The following is a 26,436-nucleotide window of genomic DNA, read 5'->3' on the forward strand; positions in this document are numbered from 1 at the left end:
GATATTGGGGTGACGAGTGTAAAGACTGGATGAGGGCTACCCTTAACTCAGGATAATGGGATGATGAGGTCAAACATGGGATGGGGTGACCTTTACCTCAGGATATTGGGGTGATGATGCAAAAGACTGGATGAGGGCTACCCTTACCTCAGGATAATGGGATGATGAGGTCAAACATGGGATGGGGTGACCTTTACCTGAGGATATTGGGGTGACGAGTGTAAAGACTGGATGAGGGCTACCCTTACCTCAGGATAATGGGATGATGAGGTCAAACATGGGACGGGGGGTGACCTTTACCTCAGGATATTGGGGTGATGAGTGTAAAGACTGGATGAGGGCTACCCTTACCTCAGGATAATGGGATGATGAGGTCAAACATGGGACGGGGGGGTGACCTTTACCTCAGGATATTGGGGTGACGAGTGTAAAGACTGGATGAGGGCTACCCTTACCTCAGGATAATGGGATGATGAGGTCAAACATGGGACGGGGGGGTGACCTTTACCTCAGGATATTGGGGTGACGAGTGTAAAGACTGGATGAGGGCTAACCTTACCTCAGGATAATGGGATGATGAGGTCAAACATGGGATGGGGTGACCTTCACCTCAGGATATTGTGGTGATGATGCAAAAGACTGGATGAGGGCTACCCTTACCTCAGGATAATGGGATGATGAGGTCAAACATGGGATGGGGTGACCTTCACCTCAGGATATTGGGGTGATGATGCAAAAGACTGGATGAGGGCTACCCTTACCTCAGGATAATGGGATGATGAGGTCAAACATGGGACGGGGGGTGACCTTTACCTCAGGATATTGGGGTGACGAGTGTAAAGACTGGATGAGGGCTACCCTTACCTCAGGATAATGGGATGATGAGGTCAAACATGGGACGGGGGGGTGACCTTTACCTCAGGATATTGGGGTGACGAGTGTAAAGACTGGATGAGGGCTACCCTTACCTCAGGATAATGGGATGATGAGGTCAAACATGGGACGGGGGGGTGACCTTTACCTCAGGATATTGGGGTGACGAGTGTAAAGACTGGATGAGGGCTAACCTTACCTCAGGATAATGGGATGATGAGGTCAAACATGGGATGGGGTGACCTTCACCTCAGGATATTGTGGTGATGATGCAAAAGACTGGATGAGGGCTACCCTTACCTCAGGATAATGGGATGATGAGGTCAAACATGGGATGGGGTGACCTTCACCTCAGGATATTGGGGTGATGATGCAAAAGACTGGATGAGGGCTACCCTTACCTCAGGATAATGAGGTCAAACATGGGATGGGGGTAACCTTTACCTCAGGATATTGGGGTGATGATGCAAAAGACTGGATGAGGGCTACCCTTACCTCAGGATAATGGGATGATGAGGTCAAACATGGGATGGGGGTGACCTTCACCTCAGGATATTGGGGTGATGATGCAAAAGACTGGATGAGGGCTACCCTTACCTCAGGATAATGGGATGATGAGGTCAAACATGGGATGGGGTGACCTTCACCTCAGGATATTGGGGTGATGATGCAAAAGACTGGATGAGGGCTACCCTTACCTCAGGATAATGGGATGATGAGGTCAAACATGGGATGGGGGTGACCTTCACCTCAGGATATTGGGGTGATGATGCAAAAGACTGGATGAGGGCTACCCTTACCTCAGGATAATGGGATGATGAGGTCAAACATGGGATGGGAGTGACCTTCACCTCAGGATATTGGGGTGATGATGCAAAAGACTGGATGAGGGCTACCCTTACCTCAGGATAATGGGATGATGAGGTCAAACATGGGATGGGAGTGACCTTTACCTCAGGATATTGGGGTGATGATGCAAAAGACTGGATGAGGGCTACCCTTACCTCAGGATAATGGGATGATGAGGTCAAACATGGGATGGGGGTGACCTTCACCTCAGGATATTGTGGTGATGGGATCAAATATGGAATGAAAGACACCTTTACCTCAGGAAACTGGATTATATCAAATATAGTGTGAGGGTGACCTCTTCAGGATAATAGGTTAAAGGAATCAAACATGGGATGAAGGTGGCCTTTAACTCAGAATATTAAAGTCATGGAGTCAAACATGGCATGGGGGTCACTTAGTGCTAAATATTGGGGAGGTGATGGAGGAAACCATGGGATGAGAGTGGCATTTACCTCAGGATATTGGGGTGACAAAGTCTGTTCATCAGCTGCACCTCTCGGAGCATGTTGGCACGGTTGCTGATCATCTTGTTCATTTTGAGCACCATGATTTGGCCAGACTGACGATGACGCACCTGGAGACACAGACAAATAGAAAGATCAGCTTTCAGGATCCCCGATTAACCCCTTGTGCCCGCCACACAGCAGGTCCATCTGACCTCTGACATCCAAATGACCATTGGGCTGACACAGAGACCACTCTGCCATAATCAGTCCGACAGATAGGCTCTACCAAAACATCTGCTGCTGGAAGGATGCAATCTCTGCCTCCCCTGCATCTCCGTGTACATATGGAGCCCTGATCACAAGGACCTGTACCATCAGACATCCACATACAGAGCACTGCAGGGAGGACACACATCATGTCTCCCCTGCATCTCCTTGTATACAGGGAGCCCTGATCACAAGGACCCGTACCATCAGACATCCACATACAGAGCACTGCAGGGAGGACACACATCATGTCTCCCCTGCATCTCCTTGTATACAGGGAGCCCTGATCACAAGGACCCGTACCATCAGACATCCACATACAGAGGCACTGCAGGGAGGACACACATCATGTCTCCCCTGCATCTCCTTGTACATATGGAGCCCTGATCACAAGGACCCGTACCATCAGACATCCACATACAGAGCACTGCAGGGAGGACACACATCATGTCTCCCCTGCATCTCCTTGTATACAGGGAGCCCTGATCACAAGGACCCGTACCATCAGACATCCACATACAGAGCACTGCAGGGAGGACACACATCATGTCTCCCCTGCATCTCCTTGTATACAGGGAGCCCTGATCACAAGGACCCGTACCATCAGACATCCACATACAGAGCACTGCAGGGAGGACACACATCATGTCTCCCCTGCATCTCCTTGTATACAGGGAGCCCTGATCACAAGGACCCGTACCATCAGACATCCACATACAGAGCACTGCAGGGAGGACACACATCATGTCTCCCCTGCATCTCCTTGTATACAGGGAGCCCTGATCACAAGGACCCGTACCATCAGACATCCACATACAGAGCACTGCAGGGAGGACACACATCATGTCTCCCCTGCATCTCCTTGTATACAGGGAGCCCTGATCACAAGGACCCGTACCATCAGACATCCACATACAGAGCACTGCAGGGAGGACACACATCATGTCTCCCCTGCATCTCCTTGTATACAGGGAGCCCTGATCACAAGGACCCGTACCATCAGACATCCACATACAGAGCACTGCAGGGAGGACACACATCATGTCTCCCCTGCATCTCCTTGTATACAGGGAGCCCTGATCACAAGGACCCGTACCATCAGACATCCACATACAGAGCACTGCAGGGAGGACACACATCATGTCTCCCCTGCATCTCCTTGTATACAGGGAGCCCTGATCACAAGGACCCGTACCATCAGACATCCACATACAGAGCACTGCAGGGAGGACACACATCATGTCTCCCCTGCATCTCCTTGTATACAGGGAGCCCTGATCACAAGGACCCGTACCATCAGACATCCACATACAGAGCACTGCAGGGAGGACACACATCATGTCTCCCCTGCATCTCCTTGTATACAGGGAGCCCTGATCACAAGGACCCGTACCATCAGACATCCACATACAGAGCACTGCAGGGAGGACACACATCATGTCTCCCCTGCATCTCCTTGTATACAGGGAGCCCTGATCACAAGGACCCGTACCATCAGACATCCACATACAGAGCACTGCAGGGAGGACACACATCATGTCTCCCCTGCATCTCCTTGTATACAGGGAGCCCTGATCACAAGGACCCGTACCATCAGACATCCACATACAGAGCACTGCAGGGAGGACACACATCATGTCTCCCCTGCATCTCCTTGTACATATGGAGCCCTGATCACAAGGACCCGTACCATCAGACATCCACATACAGAGCACTGCAGGGAGGACACACATCATGTCTCCCCTGCATCTCCTTGTACATATGGAGCCCTGATCACAAGGACCCGTACCATCAGACATCCACATACAGAGCACTGCAGGGAGGACACACATCATGTCTCCCCTGCATCTCCTTGTATACATGGAGCCCTGATCACAAGGACCCGTACCATCAGACATCCACATACAGAGCACTGCAGGGAGGACACACATCATGTCTCCCCTGCATCTCCTTGTATACAGGGAGCCCTGATCACAAGGACCCGTACCATCAGACATCCACATACAGAGCACTGCAGGGAGGACACACATCATGTCTCCCCTGCATCTCCTTGTATACAGGGAGCCCTGATCACAAGGACCCGTACCATCAGACATCCACATACAGAGCACTGCAGGGAGGACACACATCATGTCTCCCCTGCATCTCCTTGTATACAGGGAGCCCTGATCACAAGGACCCGTACCATCAGACATCCACATACAGAGCACTGCAGGGAGGACACACATCATGTCTCCCCTGCATCTCCTTGTATACAGGGAGCCCTGATCACAAGGACCCGTACCATCAGACATCCACATACAGAGCACTGCAGGGAGGACACACATCATGTCTCCCCTGCATCTCCTTGTATACAGGGAGCCCTGATCACAAGGACCCGTACCATCAGACATCCACATACAGAGCACTGCAGGGAGGACACACATCATGTCTCCCCTGCATCTCCTTGTATACAGGGAGCCCTGATCACAAGGACCCGTACCATCAGACATCCACATACAGAGCACTGCAGGGAGGACACACATCATGTCTCCCCTGCATCTCCTTGTATACAGGGAGCCCTGATCACAAGGACCCGTACCATCAGACATCCACATACAGAGCACTGCAGGGAGGACACACATCATGTCTCCCCTGCATCTCCTTGTATACAGGGAGCCCTGATCACAAGGACCCGTACCATCAGACATCCACATACAGAGCACTGCAGGGAGGACACACATCATGTCTCCCCTGCATCTCCTTGTATACAGGGAGCCCTGATCACAAGGACCCGTACCATCAGACATCCACATACAGAGCACTGCAGGGAGGACACACATCATGTCTCCCCTGCATCTCCTTGTATACAGGGAGCCCTGATCACAAGGACCCGTACCATCAGACATCCACATACAGAGCACTGCAGGGAGGACACACATCATGTCTCCCCTGCATCTCCTTGTACAGGGAGCCCTGATCACAAGGACCCGTACCATCAGACATCCACATACAGAGCACTGCAGGGAGGACACACATCATGTCTCCCCTGCATCTCCTTGTATACAGGGAGCCCTGATCACAAGGACCCGTACCATCAGACATCCACATACAGAGCACTGCAGGGAGGACACACATCATGTCTCCCCTGCATCTCCTTGTATACAGGGAGCCCTGATCACAAGGACCCGTACCATCAGACATCCACATACAGAGCACTGCAGGGAGGACACACATCATGTCTCCCCTGCATCTCCTTGTATACAGGGAGCCCTGATCACAAGGACCCGTACCATCAGACATCCACATACAGAGCACTGCAGGGAGGACACACATCATGTCTCCCCTGCATCTCCTTGTATACAGGGAGCCCTGATCACAAGGACCCGTACCATCAGACATCCACATACAGAGCACTGCAGGGAGGACACACATCATGTCTCCCCTGCATCTCCTTGTATACAGGGAGCCCTGATCACAAGGACCCGTACCATCAGACATCCACATACAGAGCACTGCAGGGAGGACACACATCATGTCTCCCCTGCATCTCCTTGTATACAGGGAGCCCTGATCACAAGGACCCGTACCATCAGACATCCACATACAGAGCACTGCAGGGAGGACACACATCATGTCTCCCCTGCATCTCCTTGTATACAGGGAGCCCTGATCACAAGGACCCGTACCATCAGACATCCACATACAGAGCACTGCAGGGAGGACACACATCATGTCTCCCCTGCATCTCCTTGTATACAGGGAGCCCTGATCACAAGGACCCGTACCATCAGACATCCACATACAGAGCACTGCAGGGAGGACACACATCATGTCTCCCCTGCATCTCCTTGTATACAGGGAGCCCTGATCACAAGGACCCGTACCATCAGACATCCACATACAGAGCACTGCAGGGAGGACACACATCATGTCTCCCCTGCATCTCCTTGTATACAGGGAGCCCTGATCACAAGGACCCGTACCATCAGACATCCACATACAGAGCACTGCAGGGAGGACACACATCATGTCTCCCCTGCATCTCCTTGTATACAGGGAGCCCTGATCACAAGGACCCGTACCATCAGACATCCACATACAGAGCACTGCAGGGAGGACACACATCATGTCTCCCCTGCATCTCCTTGTATACATGGAGCCCTGATCACAAGGACCCGTACCATCAGACATCCACATACAGAGCACTGCAGGGAGGACACACATCATGTCTCCCCTGCATCTCCTTGTATACAGGGAGCCCTGATCACAAGGACCCGTACCATCAGACATCCACATACAGAGCACTGCAGGGAGGACACACATCATGTCTCCCCTGCATCTCCTTGTATACAGGGAGCCCTGATCACAAGGACCCGTACCATCAGACATCCACATACAGAGCACTGCAGGGAGGACACACATCATGTCTCCCCTGCATCTCCTTGTACATAGGGAGCCCTGATCACAAGGACCCGTACCATCAGACATCCACATACAGAGCACTGCAGGGAGGACACACATCATGTCTCCCCTGCATCTCCTTGTACAGGGAGCCCTGATCACAAGGACCCGTACCATCAGACATCCACATACAGAGCACTGCAGGGAGGACACACATCATGTCTCCCCTGCATCTCCTTGTATACAGGGAGCCCTGATCACAAGGACCCGTACCATCAGACATCCACATACAGAGCACTGCAGGGAGGACACACATCATGTCTCCCCTGCATCTCCTTGTATACATGGAGCCCTGATCACAAGGACCCGTACCATCAGACATCCACATACAGAGCACTGCAGGGAGGACACACATCATGTCTCCCCTGCATCTCCTTGTATACAGGGAGCCCTGATCACAAGGACCCGTACCATCAGACATCCACATACAGAGCACTGCAGGGAGGACACACATCATGTCTCCCCTGCATCTCCTTGTATACAGGGAGCCCTGATCACAAGGACCCGTACCATCAGACATCCACATACAGAGCACTGCAGGGAGGACACACATCATGTCTCCCCTGCATCTCCTTGTATACAGGGAGCCCTGATCACAAGGACCCGTACCATCAGACATCCACATACAGAGCACTGCAGGGAGGACACACATCATGTCTCCCCTGCATCTCCTTGTACATATGGAGCCCTGATCACAAGGACCCGTACCATCAGACATCCACATACAGAGCACTGCAGGGAGGACACACATCATGTCTCCCCTGCATCTCCTTGTATACAGGGAGCCCTGATCACAAGGACCCGTACCATCAGACATCCACATACAGAGCACTGCAGGGAGGACACACATCATGTCTCCCCTGCATCTCCTTGTATACAGGGAGCCCTGATCACAAGGACCCGTACCATCAGACATCCACATACAGAGCACTGCAGGGAGGACACACATCATGTCTCCCCTGCATCTCCTTGTATACATGGAGCCCTGATCACAAGGACCCGTACCATCAGACATCCACATACAGAGCACTGCAGGGAGGACACACATCATGTCTCCCCTGCATCTCCTTGTATACAGGGAGCCCTGATCACAAGGACCCGTACCATCAGACATCCACATACAGAGCACTGCAGGGAGGACACACATCATGTCTCCCCTGCATCTCCTTGTATACAGGGAGCCCTGATCACAAGGACCCGTACCATCAGACATCCACATACAGAGCACTGCAGGGAGGACACACATCATGTCTCCCCTGCATCTCCTTGTATACAGGGAGCCCTGATCACAAGGACCCGTACCATCAGACATCCACATACAGAGCACTGCAGGGAGGACACACATCATGTCTCCCCTGCATCTCCTTGTATACAGGGAGCCCTGATCACAAGGACCCGTACCATCAGACATCCACATACAGAGCACTGCAGGGAGGACACACATCATGTCTCCCCTGCATCTCCTTGTATACAGGGAGCCCTGATCACAAGGACCCGTACCATCAGACATCCACATACAGAGCACTGCAGGGAGGACACACATCATGTCTCCCCTGCATCTCCTTGTATACATGGAGCCCTGATCACAAGGACTCGTACCATCAGACATCCACATACAGAGCACTGCAGGGAGGACACACATCATGTCTCCCCTGCATCTCCTTGTACATATGGAGCCCTGATCACAAGGACCCGTACCATCAGACATCCACATACAGAGCACTGCAGGGAGGACACACATCATGTCTCCCCTGCATCTCCTTGTATACAGGGAGCCCTGATCACAAGGACCCGTACCATCAGACATCCACATACAGAGCACTGCAGGGAGGACACACATCATGTCTCCCCTGCATCTCCTTGTATACAGGGAGCCCTGATCACAAGGACTCGTACCATCAGACATCCACATACAGAGCACTGCAGGGAGGACACACATCATGTCTCCCCTGCATCTCCTTGTATACAGGGAGCCCTGATCACAAGGACCCGTACCATCAGACATCCACATACAGAGCACTGCAGGGAGGACACACATCATGTCTCCCCTGCATCTCCTTGTATACAGGGAGCCCTGATCACAAGGACCCTCACCATCAGACATCCACATACAGAGCACTGCAGGGAGGACACACATCATGTCTCCCCTGCATCTCCTTGTACATAAGGACATATACAGCGATACAGATGTACATGATCACAGAATGTAACAATAACGTCTGTAATCACATATAATAGCACGCATTCCACAGATGTATCCTGCCGTGTAATAATCTACAGTCTGTGGACTTGGAACTGGAGAGGACGTTGGTGACCTGAGATAAGGATTTGTAGAGGAAGTTGGGGATGAGGTCTGCACCCGCTCTGGGGGCAGGGAGTTCTGCTGCAGCGCCCATCAACTGTCCTGGCACTCCAATTTTTAAGACAAAAAAATGTTGACAGAGGAGACACCAGACTGATGCTGCTGGAGGGGGGGGGGGGGGGGGGGGGCGACCAGACTGATACTGCTGGGAGATGAAGGTGGGGAGGGGGAGACCAGACTGATGCTGCTGGGGGGATTGGGGTTGCACCGACTGAACCCCTGAAAGAAAAAAAGGACTCCATTCTATACAGTAACAGTGCATTCCTCTGCCACGGAGCTGTGTACAATGTGGAATCTCACAGGGTGCAGAGACCTTAGAGCTTATTCCCGAGGAATGCGGACAGTCCAGCACGGTGACATCGAGGTCCACACTACTCCCCAACCACTCTATCAGGGACTCCACATCATGTGACCCAGCTCCCGCTGGCGGTGCACACTGGTACAGTGAGGAGGAGGCGGTGCACACTGGTACAGTGAGGAGGAGGTGCACACTGGTACAGTGAGGAGGAGGCGGTGCACACTGGTACAGTGAGGAGGAGGAGGCGGTGCACACTGGTACAGTGAGGAGGAGGAGGCGGTGCACACTGGTACAGTGAGGAGGAGGAGGCGGTGCACACTGGTACAGTGAGGAGGAGGAGGCGGTGCACACTGGTACAGTGAGGAGGAGGAGGCGGTGCACACTGGTACAGTGAGGAGGAGGCGGTGCACACTGGTACAGTGAGGAGGAGGCGGTGCACACTGGTACAGTGAGGAGGAGGAGGCGGTGCACACTGGTACAGTGAGGAGGAGGAGGCGGTGCACACTGGTACAGTGAGGAGGCGGCGGTGCACACTGGTACAGTGAGGAGGCGGCGGTGCACACTGGTACAGTGAGGAGGCGGCGGTGCACACTGGTACAGTGAGGAGGAGGCGGTGCACACTGGTACAGTGAGGAGGAGGAGGTGCACACTGGTACAGTGAGGAGGAGGAGGTGCACACTGGTACAGTGAGGAGGAGGAGGAGGCGGTGCACACTGGTACAGTGAGGAGGAGGAGGCGGTGCACACTGGTACAGTGAGGAGGAGGCGGTGCACACTGGTACAGTGAGGAGGAGGTGGTGCACACTGGTACAGCGAGGAGGAGGCGGTGCACACTGGTACAGCGAGGAGGAGGCGGTGCACACTGGTACAGTGAGGAGGAGGCGGTGCACACTGGTACAGTGAGGAGGAGGCGGTGCACACTGGTACAGTGAGGAGGAGGAGGTGGTGCACTTTGCCCCATGTGACTCTCCTCAGGCTCCCGCCGGCGGTGCACACTGGTATGGTGAGGAGAAGGTGGTGCACTTTGCCCCATGTGACTCTCCTCAGGCTCCCGCCGGCGGTGCACACTGGTACAGTGAGGAGAAGGAGGTGCACACAGGTACGGTAAGGAGGAGGTGGTGCATTTTGCCCCATGTGACTGTCCTCAGGCTCCCGCTGGCGGTGCACACTGGTATGTTGAGGAGAAGGAGGTGCACACAGGTACGGTAAGGAGGAGGTGGTGCATTTTGCCCCATGTGACTCTCCTCAGGCTCCCGCCGGCGGTGCACACTGGTACAGTGAGGAGAAGGAGGTGCACACAGGTAAGGTAAGGAGGAGGTGGTGCATTTTGCCCCATGTGACTGTCCTCAGGCTCCCGCTGGCGGTGCACACTGGTATGTTGAGGAGGAGGTGGTGCACTTTGCCCCATGTGACTCCCCTTAGGCTCCCGCCGGCGGTGCACACTGGTATGGTGAGGAGAAGGTGGTGCACACAGGTAAGGTAAGGAGGAGGTGGTGCACTTTGCCCCATGTGACTCTCCTCAGACTCCCGCCGGCGGTGCACACTGGTATGGTGAGGAGGAGGCGGTGCACTTTGCCCCATGTGACTCCCCTTAGGCTCCCGCCGGCGGTGCACACTGGTATGGTGAGGAGAAGGTGGTGCACACAGGTAAGGTAAGGAGGAGGTGGTGCACTTTGCCCCATGTGACTCTCCTCAGACTCCCGCCGGCGGTGCACACTGGTATGGTGAGGAGGAGGCGGTGCACTTTGCCCCATGTGACTCTCCTCAGGCTCCCCCCGGCGCGGCACACTGGTACTTTGCCCGGTGGCAGGAGGCGTTGGCTTTGTTGATAAGACTGGAATGTGACGACCAAACATCACATGAACTGAGAAATATGCAGCAAGCAGCCATAACAATAAAACCACCGACGGCTGCAGTGACTGACCACCCGGAGACAATGCCACCTGCTGTAAGGGGACAGGTCATCTCCGGGCGCTGTGCTGGGGTGCTCTGGGTATGTAGTGGTCAGTGGATGGACCACCAGTGAATCGGTGCAGGTGAGCCCGTCTAGTCCAACCCCAATCCAAGACCTACAGTACAGCAACTGCTGGCGATGACAGAAGCGTGTCAGGACAGGGATGATGAGAAGGATACATTGTGCATGATGGATTAGATTGTGAGCTCCAGGGGCCAGGGATGATGGGAGTGATACACTGTGTGCGAGTTCGAGAGATTAGATTTGTGAGCTCCTGGGGTCAGGGATGACGGGAGTGATACTTTACAAGTAAGACATGTGGGCAGATGTTTGGATCGGGGGAGGGGAGCAGTTGGAGCAGCATTCAGTGACTCCGCTCCTTATTTGTGCAGAGCGCTCTCCCGGCGGGGTGTCTCCCAGCAGCTGCCGCTGACATCACTCCCCTCCAGAATGCAGACCCCCCCCATACCGGATAATGTCAGTCACTTGACCCCGTATAGCCCCAAATATTACACTGTGTGCTCTGCCTGTACTGGGAATAGCCCCCATCCACCCGGATATTACCCAGTCATAATTATAATATTCACAGTCACCGATCTTGTGGGAATCAGAAGAAGGTGAGCTGCAGTGTAAAGCATTGGTCAGGGATAGAGCAACAGTCATGTGACAGGAAGAGGAAACGTACCATCCCCACCCAGGGGTGGACAGGGAACTTAAAGTGGCCCTGTTTTGTAGTCAGGTCCAAATTGATGCAAGGCAGAGCCGGCAGTACCCTACTGTGGCACATTATACCGACTCAACAGAGCCGAATACCATAGACCATCATAAAAAAATGGCCAGTAGCACAAAATACATCTCAAAAACTTCCACCGGCCGGCCGCGAGGAGGGCCCAGGCGGCCCCCTGGGCATCGGCCCACCGGGAAATTTCCCTGTAAGGTCTATGGCCAATCTGCTTCTGTCCCCACCCTACATGCTCCACTGACCTCTCCTTCAGGCCCCTCCGTCCGCCCCTTCAGGCCCCTCTTTCCCACCTTCAGCAACAGTACACAACCCATCAGATATTCAGGTTGTCACCAATCAGGTCACCAGCCGCCAGTAATCCATGAAAGCGCACACAACTAGAGGGCCACCCAACCAACCAAAAGAACAAGACAGAGCGGAACAAAGCAGAAGAAGAACATGAAGATAACTACAAGTCCTCATCATTGTTCAGGTGGTGGAGGCATCTCATGGAGGTGGCAGCTGGATAATACATAAGAATTACTGGAGTCTCTGAGCATTGGTGTTGATGAGTCAAACTGGGCCTTCAGAGGGGACCATAATACTCGAAAAGGTAGATTGTGACTGAGACGATGACAGTCATGTGTTTGGGTCTCCGGGGCCTCTCATCCTGGAGGAGCAGATCACACATGAGAAACAAAAAGGTCCTCGTCACCTGAGCAGATATAGAATTCATAATAGGCAGGTGGAACCGAGCTACAAAACAGGTCACCATGACCTGCAGCTCTGCACCCCAACTTACAACACCCCCATACTGTACAAAACACCCCCAAACTTACACCATCATCCTGAACATAACACTTTACCCCCCAAAATTACAACACCCCCACTTTGTACATAGCATACACTCTCCCTGCTCTCCCACCACCCTGTGCACCCCAACTTCTGCCATACGCACTCCGTCCAGTCCTCCACCCAGTGCACCATAACTTCTCCCATACGCCCTCCATCCAGTCCTCCACCCTCTGCACCCCAACTTCTCCCATACGCCCTGCATCTTGTCATCCACCCTCTGGACATTGTTCATTATTCTGTACACATCAGGAGAGGTGCGGCGAGTATGAAGGGTGCAGACTGAGGACAACTGAATGATAAGAGCCACGTGGGGGCCCCGTGTGTATAGAGGGAGGGATGCGGAGTCCTCCCTGTGACGGAGCAGGGTGGAGTTCATTAGGGTCATACACAGGCTGACAGGACTGGAACGAGGGAGTCCGCACCCACTGATGTCTTGCACGTGTGGACAGTGTCAAGGATCTACCCAGCGACGTCACCACAAATACCGGCCACACGACATTCACCTCCTTAAAAATGGTGCGTATTATGAGAAGGCAGGGTCCAGGCCTCGCAGCAACCGGTATCCGGTACCACGGCCACGGTAAAGAGTATTTATACAAGAGGATGTGCAGAAATCCACAAACCCCCACTCCCTGTGTACCGTACTCCCCCAGATTTATAGTGAACCTGGTGAAGGATATCAGACGAGCTGTGTGATATATATATATGTTATATGATAGAGCAGCTGTGTGATATATATTCACCCCCCTTGACTTTTCTCGTATTTTGTTACATTACAGCCTTAAGTTCAATGTTTTGTTAATCTGAATTCTATGTGATGGATCAGAACACAATAGTCTAAGTCGGTGAAGTGAAATGAGAAAAATATATAAATAAAACTATTGTTTAGAAATAGAAAACAGAATATTGTCCTGTGCGTATGTATTCACCCCCTTTGTTAGGAAGCCCATAGAAAGCTCTGGTGCAACCAATTACCTTCAGAAGTCACATGATTAGTGACATGATGTCACCTGTGTGCAATCTAAGTGTCACATGATCTGTCATTACATATACACACCAGAGGCTGCAACACCTAAGCAAGAGGCCTCACTAACCAAACACTGCCATGAAGACCGAGGAACTCTCCAAACAAGTAAGGGACAAATGTTGTGGAGAAGTACAAGTCAGGGTGAGGTTATAAAATAATATCCAGATCTTTGATGATCCCCAGCAGCTCCATCAAATCTATCATAACCAAATGGAAAGAACATGGCACAACAAACGTGCCAAGAGACGGCTGCCCACCAAAACTGACAGACCGGGCAAGGAGGGCATTAATCAGAGAGGCAGGACAGAGACCTAAGGTAACCCTGGAGGAGCTGCAGAGTCCCACAGCAGAGACTGTAGTATCTGTACATAGGACAACAATAAGCCGTACGCTCCATAGAGTTGGGCTTTATGGCAAAGCGGCCAGAAGAAGCCATTACTGTCAGCTAAAGACAACAAGGCGCGTTGTGAGGTTGTGAAAAGGCCTGTGGGAGACTCCCAAAATGTATGGAGGACGGGGCTCTGGTCTGAGGAGACTTACATTGAACTTTTCAGCCATCAAAGAAAATGCTGTGTCTGGTGCAAACCCAACACATCACATCACCAAAAGAACACCATCCCCACAGTGAGACCTGGTGGTGGCAGCATCATGCTGGGGGATGGGACTGGGAAACTGGTCAGAGCTGAGGGAAAGATGGATGGTTCTAAATACAAGGATATCCTTCAGCAGAACCTGCCCCACTCTGTGCGTGATCTGAGGCTAGGACGGAGGCTCACCTTCCAGCAGGACAATGACCCAAAACACACGGCTAAAGCAACACTTGTGGTTCAAGGGGAAACATGTAAATGTGTTGGAACGGCCGAGTCACAGCCCAGATCTCAATCCAATAGAAGATCTGTGGTCAGACGTAAAGATCGCTGTTCACAAGCGCAAACATCCGACCTGAAGGAGCCGGAGCAGTTCTGCAAGGAGGAACGGGCAACAATCCCAGCGGTCAGATGTGGAGACTGCTCCTAGAGACTTATCCAAAGAGACTTGGAGCTGCGATTGCCGCAAAAGGGCCTCTACAAAGTATTGACTTTAGGGGGGTGAACAGTTATGCACATTGACGTTTTCTGTTATTTTGTCCTATTTGTTGTTTGCTTCACAATAAAACAAAAACCAAACATCTTCATAGTTGCCGGCATGTTCTGTAATTACATGAGGCAAATCCTCAAACAATCCATGTTAATTCCAGGTTGTGAGGCACCAAAACACGGAAAAAGTGAATACTTTTGCAAGGCACTGTATATGTTATATGATAGAGGAGAGGAGCTGTGTGATTATATATTTATTATATAACAGCCTCCAGCCCCCGCCCCACATACACACCGCCTCCAGCCCCCCCGCCCCACATACACACCGCCTCCAGCCCCCCCCCCGCCCCACATACACACCGCCTCCAGCCCCCCCCCCCGCCCCACATACACACCGCCTCCAGCCCCCCCCCGCCCCACATACACACCGCCTCCAGCCCCCCCCCCGCCCCACATACACACCGCCTCCAGCCCCCCCCGCCCCACATACACACCGCCTCCAGCCCCCCCCGCCCCACATACACACCGCCTCCAGCCCCCCCCGCCCCACATACACACCGCCTCCAGCCCCCCCCCGCCCCACATACACACCGCCTCCAGCCCCCCCCCGCCCCACATACACACCGCCTCCAGCCCCCCCCGCCCCACATACACACCGCCTCCAGCCCCCCCCGCCCCACATACACACCGCCTGCAGCCCCCCGCCCCACATACACACCGCCTGCAGCCCGCGCCCCACATACACACCGCCTGCAGCCCGCGCCCCACATACACACCGCCTGCAGCCCGCGCCCCACATACACACCGCCTCCAGCCCCGCCTATATTTTATACCGTACATCCGGCCACCCCTGTCTACAGATATATACTAATTGTGAAGACCTACTGTACTTCACTGACCCACACATCAGCTCACACTACTCTCATCATCCTTATACTGAACCTGCGCCTTCATCATCATCATCCCAAGTGCTCAGCTCCAGTAACTAATCCAGACCAGAAATCGCAGCTGCGCCCAACACCCATCCTCCTTGCAGTCTCCCTCACTGTCCCCTGTGGCCCCTGGCAGTACAAGTTACTCCTGTTGTGGTGTAGTACGTCTTACGTCTTAGATCTGGGAGGAAAACAGTAAAAGGCAGATGTAAATCCTCCGAGCCTGACATAAGCCCCTTATTACAGCATTAATACGCCCTGGTGAAGTAGACGATCAGCATGGATTAACCCCGTCATAACCAGTGAAGCCACATAAGGAGACCTGAGGCTCCATTCACATAACCGAGACCAGCATGACAGACAAGGACTCTCAGAAAGAACCTCAACCACTAGGATCCAATCCAAATCTACGTATGCTATACCGGTACTGTCGGGAACACCGCCCTCCCTGGTCAATATCACACATGTACAGACCCTTTCCCTATTGGACTTAATAACCGTTTGTACGAACCCCACGCAGGGTTGTTGTGAGAGGTGATCAATGATGAAACAGGTTGGTGATCGCTTGAACAGTCTTTTAGAAACATATGGGGGATGAGTGATCATTATTACGATCATTCCTCCCCCTTGCACTATGTGGGAGCTGACCCTGCTTAGACGTGTCATGTGTAGAGGATCAGCCAGTAAAGGATTCATTCAGCCGGCATACATTCGTTGTCTCGTGGGAAGGCTGATCCGTGGGGGATTTAGACAACGATCGGCGGAATGAACGTTTGGCTGGAGGAACATTGGCTGCGTAAACGTCCCATAAAACAAGGGGGGCGCTCCTACGTCCTACCGTACTTCTAGGAAATAGATCTAGAGGGTCCTGACAAACTTCTCCTGGTAACGTCACCACTTTGGATCGAGTTGGTGACATGTTCTGCAGCGTTCCGCGGTTTTTACACCCCAATGAGCACATGACACGAGTGAGAGTTAATCGGATGTGCGGTAACACAATAAAGGCGGTCGTCTTCCACCCACCACACACTTATCACAAATTTTATAATGCAGCCATCTACTATCTTAGAGAGGTCATAACCTGCACCAGTCGAGAGTATAACAAGTGGATCTGTGCTTGTTAAAAACCCCTTACACCAGCTGATGGTTTCTGTAGGGGGGATGAATGATCGTTACTACGATCGTTTGTCCTCTTTATATTATGGTTACACACCGATATGAGCTGCAGACCAGCGAGCATTAAGCCTCCAATAAAAGATCCAAACTGATCGCCGCCGTGTTTACATGGAGAAATGATCGGAAAGGAATCCAGCAACAATCTACACACAAGGAAATTGTAGGGGTCATACACCTGTCTGAATGGGGCCTAATATTGTTCCTGCAGAGCTGCATTCACAATTCTGCACCCAGTGTGTCCTGCTCTCTGTACAGAACACATACATAAGGCTCTTTATATTCACGCACCCTGCTCTCTGTATATTTATATACACACGGGTGTACGATGCTGGCGCACTCCCAGTTGTCTCAGCTCAGTGACTCGCTGCTCTCGGAGTGGGGAGGGGGTTTCCCCGCGTTTCAGTTTCTGGCTCTCAGGCGGGGGGACATTGAGCAGCAAAAGACGTTCGACGCAGCCGTAGAGAACACCCCAAAACTGACCCTAAACAAAATGGGGGCATCCTCTACATCTACACAGACCGGGGTCATCTTCTACACAGACCAGGTGGCATCTTCTACATCATCTACACAGACCAGGTGGCATCTTCTACATCATCTACACAGACCAGGTGGCATCTTCTACATCATCTACACCAGGGGTGCACAACCTGCGGCCCGGGGGCCACATGCAGCCCTCAATACCATTCTATGCGGCCCCCAGCCATCTGGTAGCAGACATGTATGTCTATATCTTGTGGCTGCTCATATGAATCTTTCATGTATTGTCCCATTAGATGGGAGTACTAGAAGTGTAACTAGACATTTAGAATATATACTGTATGTTCAATATGCCATAAATATAGTATTTCACTTGGTAATACCCCTTTAAAGATTATTTTCGGCCCTTGGAATTGTTTCAGGTTGACAATGTGGCCCCCAACCAGAAAAGGTTGTGCACCCCTGATCTACACAGACCAGGTGGCATCTTCTACATCGTCTACACAGACCAGGTGGCATCTTCTACACAGACCGGGGTCGTCTTCTATATCATCTACACAGACCAGGGGGCATCTTCTACATCGTCTACACAGACCAGCTGGAATCTTCTACACAGACCGGGGTCGTCTTCTATATCATCTACACAGACCAGGGGGCATCTTCTACATCGTCTACACAGACCAGGTGGCATCTTCTACACAGACCGGGGTCGTCTTCTATATCATCTACACAGACCAGGGGGCATGTGCTATATCATCTACACAGATCTACCCAGACCAGGGGCATCTTCTACAGAGACCAGGTGGCATCTTCTACATCATCTACACAGACCAGGGTCGCACTCTACATAATCTACAATGAGGCCCATTGTGGTCCTCTTTGTGGAGGGCAGTAGTGTTGTGCATGTGCCCACCCGTATAGTGGTACCCTATGTACAAGCTCATTCACACACAACTGCTCTGCTGGTGGTTCCTGGTTCCGGCACACAGCAGTACACATGGTTTAGTACAGAGGTGGTGTAATACGGGGTTAATGGTTGATCGCATACCGCATGTCTGACCCGTCACTAGATTAGGATTACAAGTAATAAACAATTAGTTTCTTTGCAATATACAGAACAGATGGAGGAGGGACCCTCTCTTCAGCCAATTTCCATGGCATACACCATGGTATCCAGTGCACGCGCTGCGCATGACGGTGATGCAACAACATCTGCCGGGGCCCCCAAAGTGCGAATGGCACGGCTACTTTAAATGGGAGTACCATGTGCCCCAAGAGGACATAATTCAACCGAAGTGTGAAGGAAGTGACACGCACACCCGGACGTCCACATGATGTAACCTGATTAATCAGGCCAGGTCATCTTCTTTCCATAGAGCACCTGGTGCCATCTCTTCCACAGGGAAGTGACGCACACACACCAGGCCGTCCACATGATGTAATGTGATTGATCAGACCAAGCCATCCATCTTCTTTCCATAGTGCACCTGGTGCCATCTCTTCTCCAGGTAATTGATGCAAACACACCTAGTTGTGCATGAGATGTAACCTGATTCATCAGACCAGGCTGCCATCTTTGATTGTTCTGGAGTCAGGTCCTGATGCTAACTTTCCCATTGTTGACCCTTTCGGTAGTGGGCAGGTGTCACATGGTCGCTCTGACCAGTTTAAGAAAATGATGTCCCATAAGAAACAAGTTGTGATGTCCTGTTTGGCCTGACACCTTCCTATAATGTCCAGCAGGAATGTTGTCAGCAGTTTGCTCTACAGGAGCTCTTCCACGGAACTAGACCAGACGGGCTCTGCTTCACCCCCCCACATCAGCATGCCTTGGACACCCATGATCCTTGTCCGGGAAGTAGTTTTGGTAGGTACTGACCACTGTGGGAACACTGCACAATACCAGCAGCTAAGGAGAAGCTCTGACCCAGTGGTCGACATGTGGACCTTCACTCAGATCATTACGCTTGCTCATTTTCCTGCTTCCGAGTCTGACTGGTCACTTGCTGCCTGATGTATAATACGGAGTTGTTCCACCTCTCATTTTTGCTTTAAGTCGCGCGTATATCATTGAGTCCACTAAAAACACATTGAAACACGTGGTCCCCCGCTCCCACAGACTATAAGTGGGCAGGCGGCTGATGCCTCGGGTCTGTGTATTACAGGGCAGCGTACCGCACTGTAGTGTCCTACAGATACAAATCTAGAGAACCACGTCCATTATTGTACATTGTGGTGAATGAGAGGAGGCGAGACGTTACCTGTATCCACGAAAAGTAAGAAAGACGTATCACCGAAAGCGCACCACTCTGTGTGATCCTCCCAACAGGCGCAATCGTCACCAGGTCCTCAGTGTCAGTCACCGCACCAGTCAGCGGTATTAATGTTATGGCTGATCGGTGCCATCGTCACCAGGTCCTCAGTGTCAGTCACTGCACCAGTCAGCGGTATTAATGTTATGGCTGATCGGTGCCATCGTCATCAGGTCCTCAATGTCAGTCACCGCACCTGTCAGCGGTATTAATGTTATGGCTGATCGGTGCCATCGTCACCAGGTCCTCAATATCAGTCAACGCGCCTGTCAGCTGTATTAATGTTATGGCTGATCAGTGCCATCGTCACCAGGTCCTCAGTGTCAGTCACCGCACCTGTCAGCGGTATTAATGTTATGGCTGATCGGTTCCATCGTCACCAGGTCCTCAGTGTCACTCACCGCACCAGTCAGCGGTATTAATGTTATGGCTGATCGGTGCCATCGTCACCAGGTCCTCAGTGTCAGTCACCGCACCTGTCAGCGGTATTAATATTATGGCTGATCGGCGCCATCGTCACCAGGTCCTCAGTGTCAGTCACCGCACCTGTCAGCGGTATTAATATTATGGCTGATCGGTGCCATCGTCACCAGGTCCTCAATATCAGTCACCGCTCCTGTCAGCGGTATTAATATTATGGCTGATCGGTGCCATCGTCACCAGGTCCTCAATGTCAGTCACTGCACCAGTCAGCGGTATTAATATTATGGCTGATCGGTGCCATCGTCACCAGGTCCTCAGTGTCAGTCACCGCACCTGTCAGCGGTGTTAATATTATGGCTGATCGGTGCCATCGTCACCAGGTCCTCAGTGTCACTCACTGCACCAGTCAGCGGTATTAATATTATGGCTGATCGGTGCCATCGTCACCAGGTCCTCAGTGTCAGTCACCGCACCAGTCAGCGGTATTAATGTTATGGCTGATCGGTGCCATCGTCACCAGGTCCTCAATATCAGTCACTGCACCAGTCAGCGGTATTAATATTATGGCTGATCGGTGCCATCGTCACCAGGTCCTCAGTGTCACTCACTGCACCAGTCAACGGTATTAATATTATGGCTGATCGGTGCCATCGTCACCAGGTCCTCAGTGTCAGTCACCTCACCTGTCAGCAGTATTAATGTTATGGCTGATCAGTGCCATCGTCACCAGGTCCTCAGTGTCAGTCACTGCACCTGTCAGCGGTATTAATATTATGGCTGATCAGTGTCATCGTCACCAGGTCCTCAGTGTCAGTCACCGCGCCTGTCAGCGGTATTAATGTTATGGCTGATCGGTGCCATCGTCACCAGGTCCTCAGTGTCAGTCACCGCACCTGTCAGCGGTATTAATATTATGGCTGATCAGTGCCATCGTCACCAGGTCCTCAGTGTCAGTCACCGCGCCTGTCAGCGGTATTAATGTTATGGCTGATCGGTGCCATCGTCACCAGGTCCTCAGTGTCAGTCACTGCACCTGTCAGCGGTATTAATGTTATGGCTGATCAGTGCCATCGTCACCAGGTCCTCAGTGTCAGTCACCGCACCTGTCAGCGGTATTAATGTTATGGCTGATCGGCGCCATCGTCACCAGGTCCTCAGTGTCAGTCACCTCACCTGTCAGCGGTATTAATGTTATGGCTGATCGGTGCCATCGTCACCAGGTCCTCAGTGTCAGTCACTGCACCTGTCAGCGGTATTAATGTTATGGCTGATCAGTGCCATCGTCACCAGGTCCTCAGTGTCAGTCACCACACCTGTTAGGCTACTTTCACACTAGCGTTCGATCGGATCCGTTTGCATTACCATGAACAAAAAAATAAAAAAATAAAAACTTTTATTTTTTATTTTTTTTTTGTTCATGATAGTGCAAACGGATCCGTTTTGACTTTACATTGAAAGTCAATGGGGGACGGATCCGTTTGAAAATTGAGCCATACTGTGTCAACTTCAAACGGATCCGTCCCCATTGACTTACATTGTAAGTCTGGACGGATCCGTTTGCCTCCGCACGGCCAGGCGTACACCCGAACGCTGCAAGCAGCATTCAGGTGTCCGCCTGCTGAGCGGAGCGGAGGACAAACGGTGCCAGACTGATGCATTCTGAGCGGATCCGTATCCACTCAGAATGCATTAGGGCTGGACGGATCCGTTCGGGGCTGCTTGTGAGAGCCTTCAAACGGAACTCACAAGCGGAGCCCCGAACGCAAGTGTGAAAGTAGCCTTAGCGGTATTAATGTTATGGCTGATCGGTGCCATCGTCACCAGGTCCTCAGTGTCAGTCACCGCGCCTGTCAGCGGTATTAATGTTATGGCTGATCGGTGCCATCGTCACCAGGTCCTCAGTGTCAGTCACCGCACCTGTCAGCGGTATTAATGTTATGGCTGATCGGTGCCATCGTCACCAGGTCCTCAATGTCAGTCAACGCGCCTGTCAGCGGTATTAATGTTATGGCTGATCGGTGCCATCATCACCAGGTCCTCAGTGTCAGTCACCGCACCAGTCAGCGGTATTAATGTTATGGCTGATCTATGCCATCGTCACCAGGTCCTCAGTGTCAGTCACCGCACCTGTCAGCGGTATTAATATTATGGCTGATCTATGCCATCGTCACCAGGTCCTCAGTGTCACTCACTGCACCTGTCAGCGGTGTTAATATTATGGCTGATCGGTGCCATCGTCACCAGGTCCTCAGTGTCAGTCACCGCACCTGTCAGCGGTGTTAATATTATGGCTGATCGGTGCCATCGTCACCAGGTCCTCAGTGTCAGTCACCGCACCTGTCAGCGGTATTAATGTTATGGCTGATCGGTGCCATTGTCACCAGGTCCTCAGTGTCAGTCACCGCACCTGTCAGCGGTATTAATGTTATGGCTGATCGGTGCCATCGTCACCAGGTCCTCAATATCAGTCACTGCACCAGTCAGCGGTATTAATATTATGGCTGATCGGTGCCATCGTCACCAGGTCCTCAGTGTCAGTCACCGCACCTGTCAGCGGTATTAATGTTATGGCTGATCGGTGCCATTGTCACCAGGTCCTCAGTGTCAGTCACCGCACCTGTCAGCGGTATTAATGTTATGGCTGATCGGTGCCATTGTCACCAGGTCCTCAGTGTCAGTCACCGCACCTGTCAGCGGTATTAATATTATGGCTGATCGGTGCCATCGTCACCAGGTCCTCAGTGTCAGTCACCGCACCTGTCAGCGGTATTAATGTTATGGCTGATCGGTGCCATCGTCACCAGGTCCTCAATGTCAGTCACCGCACCAGTCAGCGGTATTAATGTTATGGCTGATCAGTGCCATCGTCACCAGGTCCTCAGTGTCAGTCACCGCACCTGTCAGCGGTATTAATATTATGGCTGATCGGTGCCATCGTCACCAGGTCCTCAGTGTCAGTCACCGCACCTGTCAGCGGTATTAATGTTATGGCTGATCGGTGCCATCGTCACCAGGTCCTCAGTGTCAGTCACCGCACCAGTCAGCGGTATTAATGTTATGGCTGATCGGTGCCATCGTCACCAGGTCCTCAATGTCAGTCACCGCACCAGTCAGCGGTATTAATGTTATGGCTTATGGCTCCAGAACTTGTAAAATACTGGAATAGTATTAATAATTGTATTATCCATAAACTAAAAATTCGAATTCCTTTTGAACCTCATGTATTCGTGCTTAACGACTTTTCCAAATTAAAAAATCACAAGTATCAAAAGATCTTTCTGAGCAGAATATTGATGTTGGCTAGAGTTCTGATCAGTCGGACCTGGTTTGCCCGATTCACTCCAGACATAAATATATGGATAAATTTAACTGATAAGGTAAAAAATTACGAGAAAATTATATATAAACGGAGGGAAGTTGAGGACCAGTGGAATAGGATATGGGGTGGCTGGAAGATTGACTAACTGAGGTCATGTGGGTTTGTTTATGGGGGTCCTACCTTGACGCACCACAGACTAGGGGGGAGGGAGGGGAGGGTTTTTTCTAAATGCAACCAAAAGATGAACTGACTACATTTTTTGAAAAAAAAAAATAAAAAAAAAAAAAAAAATGTTATGGCTGATGCAAAGTGTTCAGGAGGATGGTTTAATGGGACGCGCTGCTGGACTGCAGTGTACAGAGCACCCCCCGGAGACTACAACTCCCACAGTGCACTACAGCAGAGCCCACTGCACCCACAGGGCGACACCTAGCGAGAACGCAGCAGAATTGTCCCTGCAGTAGATGTGACTACAGTACAAGAGCTGTGTCTGCAGCTGTGGATGTGACTGGAGTAGAAGACACTGGACAGTATATGTGCAGCTGTGGATGTGACTGGAGTAGAAGACACTGGACAGTATGTGTGCAGCTGTGGATGTGACTGGAGTAGAAGACACTGGACAGTATGTGTGCAGCTGTGGGTGTGAATAGAGTAGAAGACATTGGAAAGCAGCCGTGTGAAGGCCTCACCTTGAAGACTTCGGAGAAGAATCCGGATCCAATCTTCTCGCAGTAGAAGTCGTCGATGCGGGCGAGGTTGGAGACGGCGCTGCGCAGGGCCCGGTAGGAGGAGGGGCGCAGACGGCACGACCCCTGACTGCTCAGCATCCCTCCATGGCCGTCCACAGCATTTTCCACATCCCCTGCCGATTCCATATCCAAGGACTGGTCACATGACCGGGATCCAAGAAGGATGATGATGAAACCTCACAACAGCAGAAGGGCCCCCAACACACACCAGGGGCCACAGTCCACAGCAGCTCATTGCTTGGGAGATGTGACAAGATATAGCCACTAAATCCAAAGGGGTCACCCCATGTGTGACCGCAGGTCTAATCCAAGAGAGGCTAGCCCCAATCAACGGGGCTACAAGATGGACGACTTATGGTGAAGCGAAATCCAAGATGGACGCACTCGAGTCATCAGAATCCAAGATGGACGCCTACAGTCATCAGAATCCAAGATGGACGCCTTCCAGTATATATAATCCAAGTTGGATTCACTCTAGGAAACAGGGAAAAACATGGACGCCTTGAGTTAAAAGTCACTTGGAAACAACAATCTAATCCCAACTACTGTCAGCCCAATCACGCCCTCCTGACCACCAACCACCCTAATAACCCCCTCCTGACCACCAACCACCCTAATAACCCCCTCCTGACCACCAACCACCCTAATAACCCCCTCCTGACCACCAACCACCCTAATAACCCCCTCCTGACCACCAACCACCCTAATAACCCCCTCCTGACCACCAACCACCCTAATAACCCCCTCCTGACCACCAACCACCCTAATAACCCCCTCCTGACCAGCCTGAAAAAACCCTCCTGACTATCAATCGTGACCACCTCAATAACTCAGACCATCCCAATTACGGCTCCTGGTCTCGCATCGCCCCCTCCTGGTCTCGCATCGCCCCGATGCCCCCTCCCGGGCTCGGTCGCCCCGATCGCCCCCTTGGTCTCGCATCGCCCCCTCCTGGTCTCGCATCGCCCCCTCCTGGTCTCGCATCCCCCTCCTGGTCTCGCATCGCCCCCTCCTGGTCTCGCATCGCCCCGATCGCCCCTCCCGGTCTCGCATCACCCCCTCCTGGTCTCGCGTCGCCCCCTCCCGGGCTCGCGTTGCCCGATCACCCCCTCCCGGGCACATAGCCCCGATCACCCCCTCCGGGCGCATGGCCCCGATCACCCCTCCCGGGCTCGCATGGCCCCGATCACCCTCCCGGGCTCGCATGGCCCCGATCACCCCCTCCCGGGCTCGCATGGCCCCGATCACCCCCTCCCGGGCTGCATCGCCCCGATCACCCCCTCCCGGGCTCGCATCGCCCCGATCACCCCTCCTGGGCACATATCGCCCCGATCACCCCTCCTGGGCTCGCACTGCCCATCACCCCTCCTGGGCTCACATCGCCCCGATCACCCCCTCCTGGACTCGCATCGCCCCAATCACCCCCTCCCGGGCTCGCATCGCCCCATCACCCCCTCCTGGGTCACATCACCCCAATCACCCCCTCCCGGGCTCGCATCGCCCCATCAACCCCCTCCTGGACTCGCATCGCCCCAATCACCCCCTCCCGGGCTCGCATCGCCCCATCACCCCTACTGGGCTCACATCACCCCGAATCACCCCCTCTGGGTTCATATTGCCCCCGATCGCGCCCCATCAACCCCCTCCTGGGCTCACATCACCCGATCACCCCCCCTCCTGGTCACATATCACCCGCCTGTCACAGATCACCAGGATTACACCCCACCTGACCAGCTGTCACCCGCACCAGCCTGGCTCCTCCTGATGACATCGCTGCCGCTTATCAGTCAGAGGCTCTCGTTTCCCGGGAGCGGGGCCGTGTCCTGTCCGCTGATCCCGCACCGCGACACCGACATCCGAGCGAGGCCTCCCGGG

General features: G+C 52.6%; 1 protein-coding gene across 4 annotated transcripts in view; it reads right to left on the minus strand.

The window, feature by feature from the left end:
- Window positions 1-26,436, minus strand: part of TESK1 (testis associated actin remodelling kinase 1) — a 65,959-nt gene that overhangs the window by 13,710 nt on the left and 25,813 nt on the right. For 2 of the 4 annotated variants that reach the window (XM_044276431.1, XM_044276428.1), the window contains exon 3: window positions 2,178-2,299. In XM_044276431.1, the coding sequence (XP_044132366.1) occupies window positions 2,178-2,299 (122 nt within the window). Of the gene's footprint in view, window positions 1-2,177; window positions 2,300-24,501; window positions 25,036-26,287; window positions 26,422-26,436 lie in introns of those variants that run through there. The other 2 variants (XM_044276427.1, XM_044276430.1) reach the window with 2 other exon arrangements.

This window comes from Bufo gargarizans, chromosome 1 (genome assembly GCF_014858855.1).
Source record: "Bufo gargarizans isolate SCDJY-AF-19 chromosome 1, ASM1485885v1, whole genome shotgun sequence".
NCBI lineage: Eukaryota > Metazoa > Chordata > Amphibia > Anura > Bufonidae > Bufo > Bufo gargarizans.